Source organism: Chaetodon trifascialis, chromosome 20 (assembly GCF_039877785.1).
Source record: "Chaetodon trifascialis isolate fChaTrf1 chromosome 20, fChaTrf1.hap1, whole genome shotgun sequence".
NCBI lineage: Eukaryota > Metazoa > Chordata > Actinopteri > Chaetodontiformes > Chaetodontidae > Chaetodon > Chaetodon trifascialis.
The window spans coordinates 20,034,639-20,049,789 of record NC_092075.1 but is presented as its reverse complement, the minus strand read 5'-3'; the positions used below and the strand labels follow the sequence as shown (position 1 = coordinate 20,049,789).

Genomic DNA, 15,151 nt, shown 5'->3' with positions numbered 1-15,151 from the left:
ACCATATGCATTTTGTTGTATGTTCCTTGAGGAGGACATGGTGATATCACTGGGGAATAATAACATTTGTAGTGTATTTATTTAACTGGACATACATTTTAGTTAAGTAGATTTTATCTGATGAACTTGTATCTTGATTCCTCACAAATGTTACTTTGTTTACTAAAGAATGCAATAACATTGTGTAAATATTAATTACAATTTGTCTTAAAGATCTAGTGTGTACTATTTACAGCGGTCTATTGGCAGAAATAGAATATAATACTCATGGTTATGTTTTCATCAGCGTATAACAGAGTCCACCATGTTGCACCACAATGTTCTACAGTAGCCCAGAATGGACAGACCAAACACTAGATGCCACTAAACCCTAAACACTAACTAACTAACTAACTCTTGTGATTACAGTTGCTTAACTATAACTATTACTATTAACAAAATCTTACTATTATAATGTAGATATATATCATTATTAGGAATTAATATAAGTTTGATATAGTAAAAGATTATAAGAATATAATATAAGAATGATTTTTGAGACTGAGAATTCATGCTTGACCGTGTAAACAGCAGTTGACAAAACACTCTCACCTCAAGGTCCATTACTGGCTGTTCTGGACCTTTCAACAGTATAACATGATCTTCAGCAGATGGAGTTTCCCAGTCGCTCTGGAATTGTACATGTTCAAATGTCCATTTTTCTGAACACATTAGGGCTTCCATTGATGTTGGATCTAAAATTAATACTAAATGTTCATTCTTTAACTGATCAAAAACTACATGTCAAGTTTCAGTCGAAGTCATTTAGGTGAGCTACATTGAATTAAAGTGATGTCAAATAAAACACAACATTTAATGTAGAATAAAAGTGCAACAGCGTCCTCATTGAGTAGATGAAGAGTAATCAACAGCGGCCTCTACTGGGCAATGCGGGTCATTGCTCAGGATGTCCAGGAATCGGCCAAACAGAGCCCGGATCGCGGGTCATGTGACCTAGGAGCCGCGTAAAGGAGGCAACAGCAAATATGGAGGCGTCTCCGTTCAGCTACGCTCCGGAGAGGTACTGGACGGAGGAAAAAGAGAGGGCGCTCATAGCGTTTTTCTCCAGTAAGTCAAACGTTCCACACCTGCAGCTTTCACTCCAAGAAATTTGCTGTTTTAATCGACGTGTTGGCGGAAACTGCAACATTTGTGGGCAACCGTTGCTCGACGAGACCGACGGCTGTTAGCAATGAGCGACAATCGTTAGAGATAAATAACAGCAATGGCGACTAGCAACTGAAGTCAAGTTAGCTGTTATTCTCGTGAAAATACGTCAAAACGGCGCCTGGGTTTCTGTTTTATGGACGTCCCACCTGTAACTTTAGGTCTAAATATAAATAACCTTAAATTGAGTTAACGAAGTTTGAGGCTTTCTGAATGTAACGTTAGTCAACTTCATCCTTCGTATTTGTGACGTTAGCCATTTTTTAGTAGACATACTTCGGACATTTCTGTGTTAAGCTTATACAATTACACAGTGATTACTCAGAAACTATGGCACACCTGGTGAGTTAAGTTGCCCTCTAGTCATGAATATGAACCCCTGAAGCTCCCACAGATTTTCCACTTGACTGTGTTACTCACTGAAAGTACAGAGTCCAGAAAGCACCACAAGAAACACCTGAGCAAGACCACAGATGACACGTCCCCCCAAACCACCACCAACATCTCTGCCCTGCTGATTACAAGCCATTTTACTGTGTGTATCCATATACTTCATTTTGTTCTTGTATACTTTGTGTGTTAGTACAAAAAATTGGGCATTTCTAAAACATGCATAGCATCTGTCCCAATCTGTTAATGGCTGCAGACTTGAAATATTTTATCTAGATTTACCAACATACAAGACAACAGATTCATTTTAAGTGAGTTTCTTTCAGCCAGTTAATAAATTGAATGGAAAAAAAACACTTGATATTAATTGGTAAAGAGTTCCAGACATCTCAGCTAATGTAACTAAAATAAAGTCTTACTAAACTTCTGGTCCAATGTTTGATGTAAAGGTCTCCTTGTGTGGAGACTGTTGTCAACCTTTAGCCAGAGCCACAGGTTGTCAGGAGCTGGTGAAGCAGTTGTAGCTCAAAACTGTGAAGGATTTTTTTTTTACAGTGAGCCAAAGTTTGTCAAAACAAAACAACACAACACTTGCAGTGGTCAAGCATCTGGTTTGCTTTTATTTCCCAGAGCACAGTTGTCTGTGGAACCACAAGTCAGAGAGCTACAAGAACCGACAGCTGCGATGGAAAACTCTGGAACACCTGAGGATCCTCCTGTCAGCTCACCCCCCACCTGTTCGTTTCACAGGTGAGGTTGTGGTCAGATCCATTAGCTGTGTTTTATGAAGGATAATAAAGTCTAACGCATGCTCTTATACATGCTTGCATTTTTCTTTCCAGTGGAAGATATAAAGAACAAGTTCAAGAACCTTCGTACCACCTTTCAGCGTCAGTACAAAATGGTAAAGGCAAGCAAGGTGTCCAGCTCGGAGGACCTGTTCGTGCCGCAGTGGAAGCACTACCAGCAGCTGATGTTCCTGCAGGGCTGCTGGGACCAAGACGACGGCCCGGATGACCTGCCTGCCTCACCGCAGATCGTTCTACAGGAGGAGAGCCAGCCTGTCCTCACCTCGCCGGGACTAATCATCTCCTTCCTCCCCACCCCGTCCACCTCTTCCCCGTCTTCTTTGTCCTCCTGTGTCCCGTCCAACACGATGGTTAAATGTTACTGGACTGAAGAGAGGGAGCGTGCACTAATAGCGTTCTACTCTGGTAAACAAAACCCTGATTCCACGTTCAAAATCGCGGTTACCACAGAGGGATTGGTATACAGACATAAACCCTAATGATAGGTTGACTTCTGACAATGACAGTGTTTTGTAGTTGATGGGTGTTGGTGTGTGTTGTCGTACACAGAGCATAACTGTCTGTGGAACAAGAGGTCTGAAAACCACAACAACCGTCAGCTGAGAATGAAGCTGTTGGAGACTCTGAGGAGCCAGCTGTCTGACCACTCAGTTACATTCTCAGGTAAATATCACAACACATCAACGCTGTCGGGGTCAGGGGTTCGTTTCCCACTGGAGGTCAAAAGTACAATAGTGGAAGTATATTTATCTAATACTATAGAGCCCTATTTCTACAAGTGGATCCCCATTTTGTTTTTTTGCGCGCACACACAAGGCCACGTGTGTGTGCGGTTGACACAATACACAGTCCTGTCTCTAAAGCTCACCAATTAACATGTTGCTTGTTGTCTGTTAAGTGCTTACGCAACCAGAAATTTGTGGTTTTAGGTGAGGTTGATGCTTGAACTATTTCTTCATGACGAGTCAGGAGCAGTGACTGCATGGCTTTTTGAAGCCTTGTAATCCCAGTGTGGTTGCCAGGTTTGGAACCGTTGGCCTGTACAGACACCAAAACCTGTGGAAGGTGATTCCTTTTTTTTTCTGTTTTGCAGTTGAAGACATAAAGTGCAAGTTCAAGAACCTGAGGACAGTTTTCAACCGTGAGTTCAAGGCGGTCCAGACCAGCAGGGCGTCTGACAAACTCTACGTGTCCAAATGGAAACACTACCAGCAGCTGCTCTTCCTCTGCGAGTCCTGCGATGAAGATGACAGCCCAGACGACCTGCAGATACTGATGCCACAGGAAGACAAGGATTTGGAGCATGGAAACCAAACCCCCTCCTCCACCCTGAGCAGCCTCTCCTCCAGCTCCACCCACACCAACAGCATCATGTTTAACAACCCATCTGCTGCCTCCAGCGATACCAACCCCAGCGCTGGACACCAAATCTTCCTCTCTGGATCTCCAGATCGTCTTAAAGTGGCAGGCCAGACGACTGCTCCCACTCTCCCCACCTCTCCATCCACGTCACGACCAGGCACCAAAACTTGCACAAACCCCTCTGCTCTAAATTTCTCTGCATCCGGTTCAGTACCAGCAGACAGCAGACTGAGCGCAGATTCCCGCTGCCACTGGAACGAGGCCAAAGTTCAGCAGCTCATATCATTTTACTCTGGTTGGTGGAATTGTTTATGTCTTTTTGAGAGAGTACTGTGTGGGTGTGTACAGACTAGATTCGATTAATATCTCCCTTGACTTGTAAATAAAGGCCAGCTTATGCTCTTATTAGTACATCTTAGATCTGTTTAATCAGAATTGAATCTTGTCAGTTTCTCTTATCATTTAAGAGTCCTCAACAATGACGCTAAAGGTTCTGAGCCGAGTTTCCTCTTAACATTGTTTCATACTGAGGAACAAACACCATCTGCATGGTGATACTGTGATATGTTTTTCAATCAACAAAACAAATCTTCATCCTTTGGAGAAGTGATTGTACGTGTGGTGACAGTTTTATTGGGTAACCCAGCGGGACTCTTTTTGTGAGGATGCACGTGTGCTTTTCAGAAGCTTCCTGCTTTTATCCTTAAAAGAGTACTCTAGTGATTTAACATTGCACTCCTATGACATTGTCAAACTCACAATGGACAGTTTCAAAAAAGGACCAAAATTAGAATAAAGGACATCGTCTTTCTCATTTCACGCATTTTTCTGTCAAAACCTACATTGCTCACAAAACACCTTTACTGCTGACAGGTCATTCGATGGAGAGTCGAGTGTGTTATGCTAGTAGCAGTTAGTGAGCAAGTGAGCAGATAAGGAGTGAGCAAGTGAGTTTTGTGAATACGGCCGCAGATCAGTTAAACATGGGACAAGGAATTGTCTGATAGCTTTTTTCTGAACTTGCTGGTATGTCATGTAAACAATTGGAAATTACCTGAGAGGAATGACACGGGAGGAAGATTCCCTTTTATAGCTGTATTTTTATTGTATTGTTCTTTCCTTGTTTTTTAGAGCACAGCTGTCTGTGGAACCACAAGTCAGAGAGCTACAGGAACAGACTGCTGAGACAGAGTCTGTTGGAGACGCTGAGCAGCCTCCTGTCTGACAGTGAGCTGGTCCCGTTCACAGGTAACAATGATGGTGTTAGCATTCTGTGTTGTCTGGAGAAGAACTAACCAAGAGAAAGTCTGAAGAGTCTGTACTACAGCAAACAGTAAACAAAAAACAAGAAGTTTTTACAAGCTCCAATCAGTAAAAGATTCCTCACACCATTTCCCCAAAGCTGTTTTCTGTGTTGAAGCTAACAGGTGCTGTATGTCTTCATTCTTCAGTGGAAGACATAAAGACAAAGTTCAGGAACTTGAGAACCATCTTCCAACGCGAGCACAAGGCAGTGAGCTCGAACAAAACGTGTGGCTCAGAGGACTTTTACCTTCCAAAGTGGAAACACTACCGCGAGCTGATGTTCCTCTGCGACTCCTGTGACGAGGACGAGCGAGCTGAAGACCTGCACTTCCAGGAGCCGCAGGAGGCCCGACTCCTGCGCCTGGATCGCCAAGCCCCTCCCTCCTCCGTACATTACCATGGCGCCGTCCAAAGTGGTACCAAACTGAACATCACATCACAGAGCCTCGAAACACCTCCCTCACCAACTCCCCCAGACTCCCGGCACTCCTCTCCCTCCTCCTCCACCTCCACATCCTCCTCCCACACTGACAGCAGAGTGTCAGCACGCAAGCGAGTGAGCCGGCGCCTGCCGCCCACCACCAGCGAGGTGCTGGACTTCATGAGGACATTCTGCCAAAGCCAGATGGTGTCACCGCACGCAGGGTTCCTGAAGTACGTGGAGGAATGTCTGAACGAGACACCACCAGACAAAGTGAAGAAACTGAAGAAGAAGATAATTGAGACGATCCACAGCGTATCCGAGGAGGTTTAGAGTTTCAGAGTTTGTGTAGGTCGAGTTAGTCTCACTGTTTTTTATTTATCTTATTCCCTTTGCTCCCTCACAGCTATGATAACATCACTCACCAGCTGTCATCTCATTCCAAATTGAACCTCATTAGAAACCTGTATGCCTCACAGGGCCTCCAAAACCTCTGCACTCTACCCAGTGAAGAGTCTGTTACCTTAAAGCCTTCGACACACACACAACCACACCAAACCTTTCAGCAGAGCCACCTTCAGTCATTTTCAGCTTTGACCTTGTAGGTCGGTGATGTTTCATTGTGACTGATGAGATGACAGCTGTCAGGAGATGTAACCTCAAAGTGACCTGCGATGGATGAAAAGCTTGTTGTTTTTGAGTTCCCTGAACTGTAAAAGGACCTTAAGATTCTAACACAGTCTGTGCAGTAAAGACTACAGCATGGCTGCCTGTTACATTCCAACAGCAATCAGTAATCTGGACCAAATTACACCACAATCTTTGTCCCAATGTCATTCACAGAGGGGGCAGTCAGCCATCTTTCAAGCATAGAAATGATGAACATAATAAGACAGTTGAAACGAAGTGAAGGGTCTGTTCCAGTGCACACACTAGTAGGCAAGTGTTTCATGTGTCTATAATGTGGCAACAAAAAGTACACACAGCTGTTAGTCACATAATAGTCATCCGTAAATGGTGGAACTGGTGAGAATAATTTTGCATATCAGACACTGTCCAGATAGAATATCATATCCTTTTATCAAACATTTAGAGAAATGTTTTTTAAAATTCTGTTTACATTCAGTGATTCTCGCCTGAACACATCGTGTGTATCTATGAGGTCTAACAGGTGTGTTACTCTCGTGTGGACACTGGGACGGACCATAAACGTCTACAGCCACATCCTGATCCTGGTCCAGTGCGGTCCTATGCTCATTGCACACCAAAAACAAAATGGCTGGAGGACGGATTAGAGGACTTTGCTGTTCATATTAGGTCATCTGAGATCCAGCCTGTCAGCGTCAGCACTACATTGTCAGAGCTGACTCAACTTCACTGTGTCAGCCTCTGGGCTGTTAGCATGTTGGCATGTAGTAAACTGTCAGTACAGTTTAGCCCTGCAGTAACATGCTAACGTCACAAATGCCTGTATTTGTAACACTTACACGTATTATTTCTCTGTTTTAATGAGCAGATTTCACACATTTGTAAATGACATCCATGGTCGATTATGATTAGAATGTCGTTCCATACTAATGGAAGGATTTTAAACTCAGACAATACTAGTTTCAAAAAATGATACTTGACGCCTGTTTCAATATAAGTAAAAGCTGCACAACATAGCATTATTTTCTTAAAAGATTTTATGAACAACCTGCACACAGTGCTGGTAACAGATTTGAGATAATGTCGACTGCAGCAGTTTGGGACGAGTGGATTTTCATCCCCACTGTTTGATCTTTGCAGCCTTGGTGTGAAAATAGGATTGTAGATCTGTTTTATCTCTAGTTTCACTACTCTCAAACTGTCGTATACATAACTAACAGACTGTATTGCTTTAAACACACGGTATTGAAAAGGTATGGAAGTATCAACAGCCTCGTGACATACAGTGTGGAATGTTACGCACTAGAATATGAACTTGCCAAAGATGTTATTTTAATGCTCACAGTGGCATGTTAGCATGCATGACTTTAGCATCTGTCATAACAGAGGCATCCTGTCATCAAAGTGTTGACCAGTGGACTTTTTCTACCTGTTGATGGCAAAGGTCAGGGGTCACCAAAGTCACGTCATTCTGGACCATGTTGGGCTGACTGACACCTTCGTATTGATGCTGCTATCATTGGTAAAATCTCAACACAAGTCAGCTGTCACTGTTTAGACAAGCCACGTGTCTTTTCAGCTACCGTCTGTCCAGCTCAGGATGGGAAAAGACCCTTAGCTGCCAAGTTTTCTCCAGATAGCTACCAGCCTTCACTTAGAGTAATAAGAATCCTCTTTTGGGGTGAAATTGTGACAAAATTGTGATAGAGGTCAATGTGTTTCTTAAACCCTGAGAATTCAGCCATAAGAGAATCTTTTCACTTTCATTTTCTGAAGTGTGAAGTACCTGTCTAATTTATTTTAGCTGAAGCACTTATGAGGGAAAATCTACAGTCGCCAGAACAGCTTTGGGAGTGCTGAGTTGGCAGACCTGCTCTGTCAGTAGGAACTGTAAAACTGTAATCAACCTTAACATTTTAAAGTTATCTTCAGTGTTTAACATGTTCTAATGTTAATGGAAAGTGATAAGAAGTCCTGTAACTTCTTTTAAATGTAAGAGTGAAAATGTTACATTTAGCTTTCCTTATAGGCCTGCGAGTAGTCCTCTTTTCCAAGAATCTATGCATGTAAAGACTGTTCTTATTGAGTGGTAAACATTTAGGTTTTAGTCAAATCAAAGTCCTTTGAAGCAATAATAGTTATTTTTTTTAGCACCAACTATGATTGACAGTGTTTTTTAAACTCGTTTTTTTGAATTGCACATTTCAGTATGAATGATTTATATCCTCTTTATTTGGTGTTTGCACATGCTTGTTTAAACTGTGCCTTATCAGAATCACAGTAACTATTTCCAGTAAATGTGGAGCAATTTGTCTTCTCGACTTTGGACTTTATATGTACAGAATATTATTAAACTAAATGTGTATGTATGAAATAGAAGAACCTGTGGAAGGTGGCTTTTTTTGTAGTTTCCTTTTTTTTTTAGATTGTTTGTTATGAGATCTTCACAAATAGCACTGCCTTCACTAGGGTTAAAGTGTAGTGATATTATCAGAAATATCTAAAAATAACTATTTAAAAGGTAACTACAGGTTGCTCAACTCCAACCAAGTGAGAGCTGGGTTTCACCCCATCATCGACTGGGTTTGTCTGTATTGCAGTGACATTTGAAGTCTAAAGAAAAAGAGTGATTGTCATACACTCCTCTAGATGGCGATCTCTGATCACTCACAGCGTCCTCTTCTGTCTCTTCAGCTCTGGCCTTCAAACAGCACTGAGATTGATTTCTCCACAGTCGCACTCAGAAGCACCCTCCAGTCCTCTCCATGAAAATCAGGTGTGATCACATTTCAAAGCTGTCACTTCGCTTCAAACCCTGCATTTTCATTTGACAGAGACAGAAGTACAGACAGCTGACAGGCGGGCTCTTCTGTCTCCTCGTCTGTCTGACCTCCGTCCATCAGACTGAACCTCGGGAGGAAGTCGTCACTGTACCTGAAGTCTCCTGGCGTTCAGCGAAGCGTCTTGTGCGTCACCTGAACCTCAAGCAGAAACCAGCCTCCTCTCGACTCCTCATCAAACCCCTGTAACCTTTGACCCCTGTCAGCTGACACACTTGATGACACTTCACTGAACCACATTCCCAAATGCCAACACGCCCTGCTTCTGCTGAAGGACTGCTGAATCACTGGAATGTGACTTTGGTAGACGTGTGCAGCGGAGCTCCGTCACTGCTGTCACTGGGGAGTTTACATTTCTTGTTGAGTGTAAACCTTGTAACTGAAATTTTGTGGATTTCTCTGCTTTCAGGTCAAAGCTTCTTTCATGAGCGTCTGAGCCCGTTCGATTCTGGGTCAGGGTTGTCGGGCCTTAATGAGTCGGCTCAGGTCTGGAATTGATTCAGAGATGTTTGCAGGTAACAGGTTGGTTACAGATTTGCAAAGTGAGACCACACCTGAAACCTTTGGGACAAACACCTGAATTTTCTCTGGGTTTGTTCTTAACACTGATCCCTTTTACATCCAGGGAGTTATGTGAGTCACTTTTACTGTTAATGCTGAATTTTTGATTCCAGCCACTTTACTGATTATCAGGCGATGCCTTTGAGCCTGTGGTTCAAACATCACTGCTTCAGAATATTAAAACAAACCTCAGAGTTTCATTATCAGACTTAATATCACCGCTGAAACGTCAACTGATGCTTCTCCAGGCTGGAAGCTACGATGTTCCAGCTCTTAAATGCACAAACTTAGAAAATGTTGGTTTCAACCTGTTGAGTACCACCTGTTCATGAGCAGACACACTAGACATGCATCCTATTGGATCACCCTTAACATTGTGTGCCATCATCAGGTCAAACTAATTTGGTTTTTGACCAAATACCTGCAACATCATTGACATTCCCATCAGCCTCAGCTGTACAGCTGTTAGCATTCTAATATGCTAAACTTGTTTGCATTGCCAGTGTGACTATGTCAGCATGTTGACTTTAGCATTTAGCTCAAAGCACTACTGTGCTTACCTTATGTCACCATTTGCTGTGTGTTCAGACCCGTCAACTCTCTATTTTTCCCTGGATTCCCCTGTATTTTACCCTTCTCTCCCGCTGTCCTCCCATTTAAATACTTTCCCAAACATCGTGTAACGCAGGGATGCTCACAGCATTTCACTTTCAACCAGGTATCTGGATCTGTTCGGTTGCAGAACAATCCTGTAATTGTTAATGAAATGAGTCCACCGTGTTGCACAGGGAGAGGTGAGGGGTACCTGGTTGGTTGCAATCTGCAACCTCACAGCTAGATGCCGCTAAATCCCACACACTGCTCCTTTAACTTGTGCATACATCTGAGTGCAACATCATGAATGTGAGGAGAGACTGAAAGATTTATGTGTCTAATTATGAAGGCAGATTAAAGACGCTTTGACTCCACAGATGGATGGACAGCACACTGTAAGAAGCACTTCATTTGAAACATTCTGCGGTCGTCAGTTTGTGCTGCTGATGAGACGTGTTCGTGCCACACGTGAGCCGGATCATCAAACAGCTGACGTAACCTTCACTGTGAACCATGTAAACGATTTGATCCAGCAGGCAGTTTAATGTGGTTCTCCACAGTAATCTGGTTCCAGTGTGAATGGGAACTGTGTCAGAGCGGCTGCAGCAGAGTTCAGCTCGGCTGTGGAGGATTGGATTACAACTCATCAGCACACACACACACACACACACACACACACACACACACACACACACACGCACGTACGCACACAGGAAACACACAGGAAACCTTTGCTTTCAGTGCTGTGTCCCTCTTTTATTCACAGCTCTTCTATTTCTTTCATTTTTTTAATTATCCTGTTTCTATAAGAGTTTCTCCTCTTTATTCTTCCCACTTTCCTCCCTTTCCTTCCTTTATTTCTTCTTTTTTTCTTTCACCTTTTTTCTTCCTTCTATTCTTTTATTCTTTCATCCTTCCGCAATTCTTTCTTTTTTACCTTCTTTCTTTCATTTTTTTCTTTCCTTGCCTTCCTCTCTCTCTCCTCTCTTATCCCCCCTCTCTATCTCCCTCTGTCTCACTCCACCTCTCTCTCTCTCTCTCTCTCTCTCTCTCTCTCTCTCTCTCTCTCTCTCTCTCTCTCTCTTTTCTTTTCGCTCAGTGAGTCGCAGTAAATCCTATTGTGATGGTAAACTGATTTTCGGAAGGGAGATAGAAAGAGAGACAGGCACACAGAGAGAGACGGAGAGGCAGAGAGGAGGTTTGGATTTGTGTTTGAGCAGATCTGATCAGATCTGACCTTCCTCTCTGGTGAACTTTTACCACTTTCTCCTCTCGGGAAACTTTTAACCCTCTCCTCAGGCTCCAGCGGGTGGTTTCGGGGTGTTGTTGCAGTCTGCCTGCCGGAGGATCAGCCGCTCTCTGCGCTTCAGGAATGCACTTTGCAGGAAACGCAGCTCGGTGCTCGGACACCTCCAGCTTTGTTTTTCCTCCTTTCTCTTAACTAGGAATTATAAATGAATGAAGGAAATGCGTTGGTGAAGGAGAGATCGTTATCTTCAGTCAGGTTCCTCCCTCCTCAGTCCGCTGGGCCGCTGCCGGGCTGAGGGCAGTGGAGCCCGGAGAGAGCGCTCCCCGGGCGGACATGGAGAGCGGCGGCCGGGCGGGGCTCCAGCAGGCGGCGGGCGGAGGAGAAGGAGGAGGCGGCTGGGTGCTGGTGAAGGCCCGGCTGCAGGGAGGAGCGCCGTGGGGCTTCACCGTGCAGGGCGGCCTGGAGCACGACGAGCCGCTCATCATCTCTAAGGTACAACACAGGGAACATGTTCTCACTGATCTGTGCTCCACGTCATGCACGGTGTCCTTCCATAACACACTAATTATGGTAGATTATTATGTGATATTATGGTCGAACCATTGACCATTTTTTGTTGATTTTATTTTATTTTTTAAAGTTTACTTATAGTTTGCTTATATGTCAGAAGTTGATCTGGCCTTCTGATCAGTACTGAGTTCGGGATTTAAAGGGGCACCGCAGCAATTTTAGTAATACATTTCCATTGCAACCAGCATCATCATTTCGTTGGACCTTCCTTGATTGCTAAATTCCTACTTTTTTTCAAACTTCTTGCCCACAGTTTATAATGCATGCTTTTTGTTATAATGATCCCTCTGGAGACTTAAAATATACTCCAGACCTGTATTTGTGGCTGGTTTAGCATAAAATCAGTCACTAATTTAGTAATTATAATCATGGATTCAAGCTGGTGTTAATTTTGTGGATTACAGCAGCAGTTCTAGTCATGGTAACGATCCCAAACTACTTGTCAGTCCCATCTCTGGCAGTGTTTTACTATGCTGTGTCATACAGTTCAGGTGACTGTAGCTGCAGAGACAGCATTAGCTTCACAGACACAAACACCAGCTACATCAGTTGCACACAAAAGCTGTTTTTAGTCAGCAAAATCACTGAATGCTGAATAATGATTTCACATCTTTTAGCTTGTCAGTTTATCACTGATAATGTGAGTTATAGTCTAATTAAAATATGGCACTGTCAAAGTGTGATTTTGATTTAAAGCCATTAAATGCTCAGCCTGGCCTTGACGTGACTGCAGGGACGGGTACAGTGAGTCTGTAATATGGAAGTATCACTAATGATTCCTGCTCTGTCCTTACAGCCACCATGGCCTCATTTCATTAAAATGCAAATCAGCAGACCTGTGTGTGTGTGTGTGTGTGTGTGTGTGTGTGTGTGTGTGTGTGTGTGTGTGTGTGCAAGTTATTTTTGGATGGAGGCCAAAGGCCTGTAAATTGGATAAGAATGTGAATTATGTGTTTTCCTGGGTGCTTTTGAACACACTCATGTTTGTATTATGTGCTGTTCTTGGATCAGTGTGAGCAGCGTTCTCCATATTTGACCCAACTGCTTGATGTCCGACTGTCGGCTTGACGGCGTCTCTCTCTTTCAGCCTCTGTGTATTTGTCGGTGTGGCTTAATTTTTCTGTCCTTCTCTTCACTTCCTCTCCCTTTCAGTCTGTCTTTCTTCTGTGCGTTTGTCTCTTCATGTCTGCCTAATTCTCTCTCTCTGTCCGTACTAAGGCAGCTAAATTTGAAAGCACAGTCAAAACCACCTGCATCCACACTGGTTTTCAGGTAACTGGTGTCATTGACGTGCTGTGGCACTCAACACCTCCCACATTTTTTAACATAGAAACTTCATTCAAACTTCAAATACTAATCTCCATTAGAACATTCCAGCGGTTACTTTTCTCATACATGCTTTTCATTACTGTATTTCCTAAATATTCAACGTTTTGTCTGAAATTTTTCATCTTTTAAAATATTGGATGGAAGTTATAGATGGAACTATCCAACAGTACATGAAGTAATGAAGAGGAGCAAAATTAACATTAAATGCTGCGTGTGTCTTAATGCGTCATTAATAATATTTAAATAATATGACTTATGTGATACTACAACACTCTAAAACAGAACGTTATGCCCAGTGAGTGCCTTTGATATTTTAAGTACATTTTGCTGATTTTGTATTCAAGCTTAAGTCAAATCTTGAATGTAAATTTTTATTTACTGTATTTTACATGTAAAAATACTCATTATGTCATTAGTTTTCATTTACAGATTTTTATGTTTCACTTGTCATGACAGTTGCTCGACTATAAAACACTGATCTGAGTGGGGACTGATGAAGTAACAGGAAGTGGCATGTACCCGCTGTCTCAGATTTACATTGGTTAAAGTGGTTAGACAGACAATGCCTTCTTCAGCCAGAGTTGAATCAAACAGATTAGGTGCCCTCAGCTTGTTTATCATCAGCAGTACATTTCTTGTGGTACTGAGCTGGGTCAGAGGTCACAGTGAAGGTTTCTGTTAATCCAGGCAGTTCAGATCAGGTTAAACAGCCTTAATGAGTCTTAATCTGAAGGTCTCATGACTGGCATCAAACTGGATGTGTGCACTAACATTACCAGGGTCACACCTTCAGAACGAAGGCGAATGGCAAAGCTGTAGCCCAAACTCTCCAGTGTCAACATCTACTGCCATTGGTTCATTTTGATCTGCTCTGCTTACCGTACTTGTGTATATTAAAGAGTCCAGAAAAAAAGTGTTCATCAGTGAGTGTTTCGAGTTAGTTTGAAGCTCCTGGTCTGTGACCTCATTCAGCACTGACGCAGCTGGGAAAAACTCTGACTGCTTCTCAGATGGCCTGTTTCAGACGTGATGCTTCACTGCAGCACTGATCAGTGTTTTTCTGCTGCAGATTGATCATAAAGCAGTTTTATACAGCAACCGTTTTTTGAGGGCAGATCTGATACTCATAGAATCTGAGGTTATGATTTTTACATTCTCTGTGCTGTTCTGCAAGGAGAACCAATCAAATCTGTGTTTTGATTGGTTGGCCACAGTAGACGTGGAGAACCTACCCGAAGCTGATGTGCATGAATTTGTTTACAAAAGGACAGACCAGATCTGAAAGGGACCAAAGGATGATTAGACCTACTTTAGACATATTAACACCTGAGGCAATGCACCAAGACCCTACCCATTTTCACCTAATATATCTCAGACTCTGACTGAGTCCGTAGGTCCAGAGTTGGATCCAAATGGATCTATGAAGACTTCTACATGAAAGAGTACTGTGTGTTTGAGCTCCTGTCAGGTCCAATCAAACTGAGGTGGACAAGATATAGAAGGGACCTGAGGCTCGGTCTGTAGGCTTGTAGATTTGGGCCCTGAAGACATCTACTTTACTAAAGCAGTGTGTGGCAGTGAAGCTGTAGATGAAATGAATGATAATTTAAAAAAAATAAGGCCATACTAAGGATGAAAATTATTGCAAGTCCCCAACTTTACAGTAGTGGAGTACAAAATTAGCTTAGCCATTTAAATCACAGTCTTAATATTGACCCATACTAGTCAGGATATCTGGGTCTCTGCTGCTGAGACAGTGACAGACCAGAAACATAGTGTAGAGAGAGCTGTATGACATGCAACAGCAGCCTCTGGCCACCTGGTGTTTGTCTTAATCGCTGCACCACCAGGACGTTCCTGCTGCGTT

At 43.0% G+C, this 15,151-nt stretch overlaps 2 protein-coding genes across 3 annotated transcripts in view; both read left to right on the top strand.

Moving 5' to 3' along the window:
- The first annotated feature begins 1,008 nt into the window (after positions 1-1,008).
- LOC139348703 (uncharacterized) lies at positions 1,009-8,530 on the top strand. Its single transcript, XM_070988985.1, has 7 exons — positions 1,009-1,107; positions 2,227-2,346; positions 2,439-2,810; positions 2,955-3,068; positions 3,499-4,062; positions 4,899-5,015; positions 5,219-8,530. The coding sequence occupies exons 1-7, from the start codon at positions 1,026-1,028 to the stop codon at positions 5,824-5,826; spliced, it is 1,977 nt and encodes a 658-aa protein (XP_070845086.1). The 5' UTR covers positions 1,009-1,025; the 3' UTR covers positions 5,827-8,530.
- Positions 8,531-11,331: 2,801 nt separating this feature from the next.
- Positions 11,332-15,151, top strand: part of shroom3 (shroom family member 3) — a 65,298-nt gene continuing 61,478 nt past the window's right edge. For both annotated transcript variants that reach the window (XM_070989363.1, XM_070989362.1), the window contains exon 1: positions 11,332-11,877. In XM_070989363.1, coding sequence (XP_070845464.1) covers positions 11,719-11,877 — 159 coding nt within the window. In that variant the 5' untranslated portion in view covers positions 11,332-11,718. The remainder of the gene's footprint in view (positions 11,878-15,151) is intronic.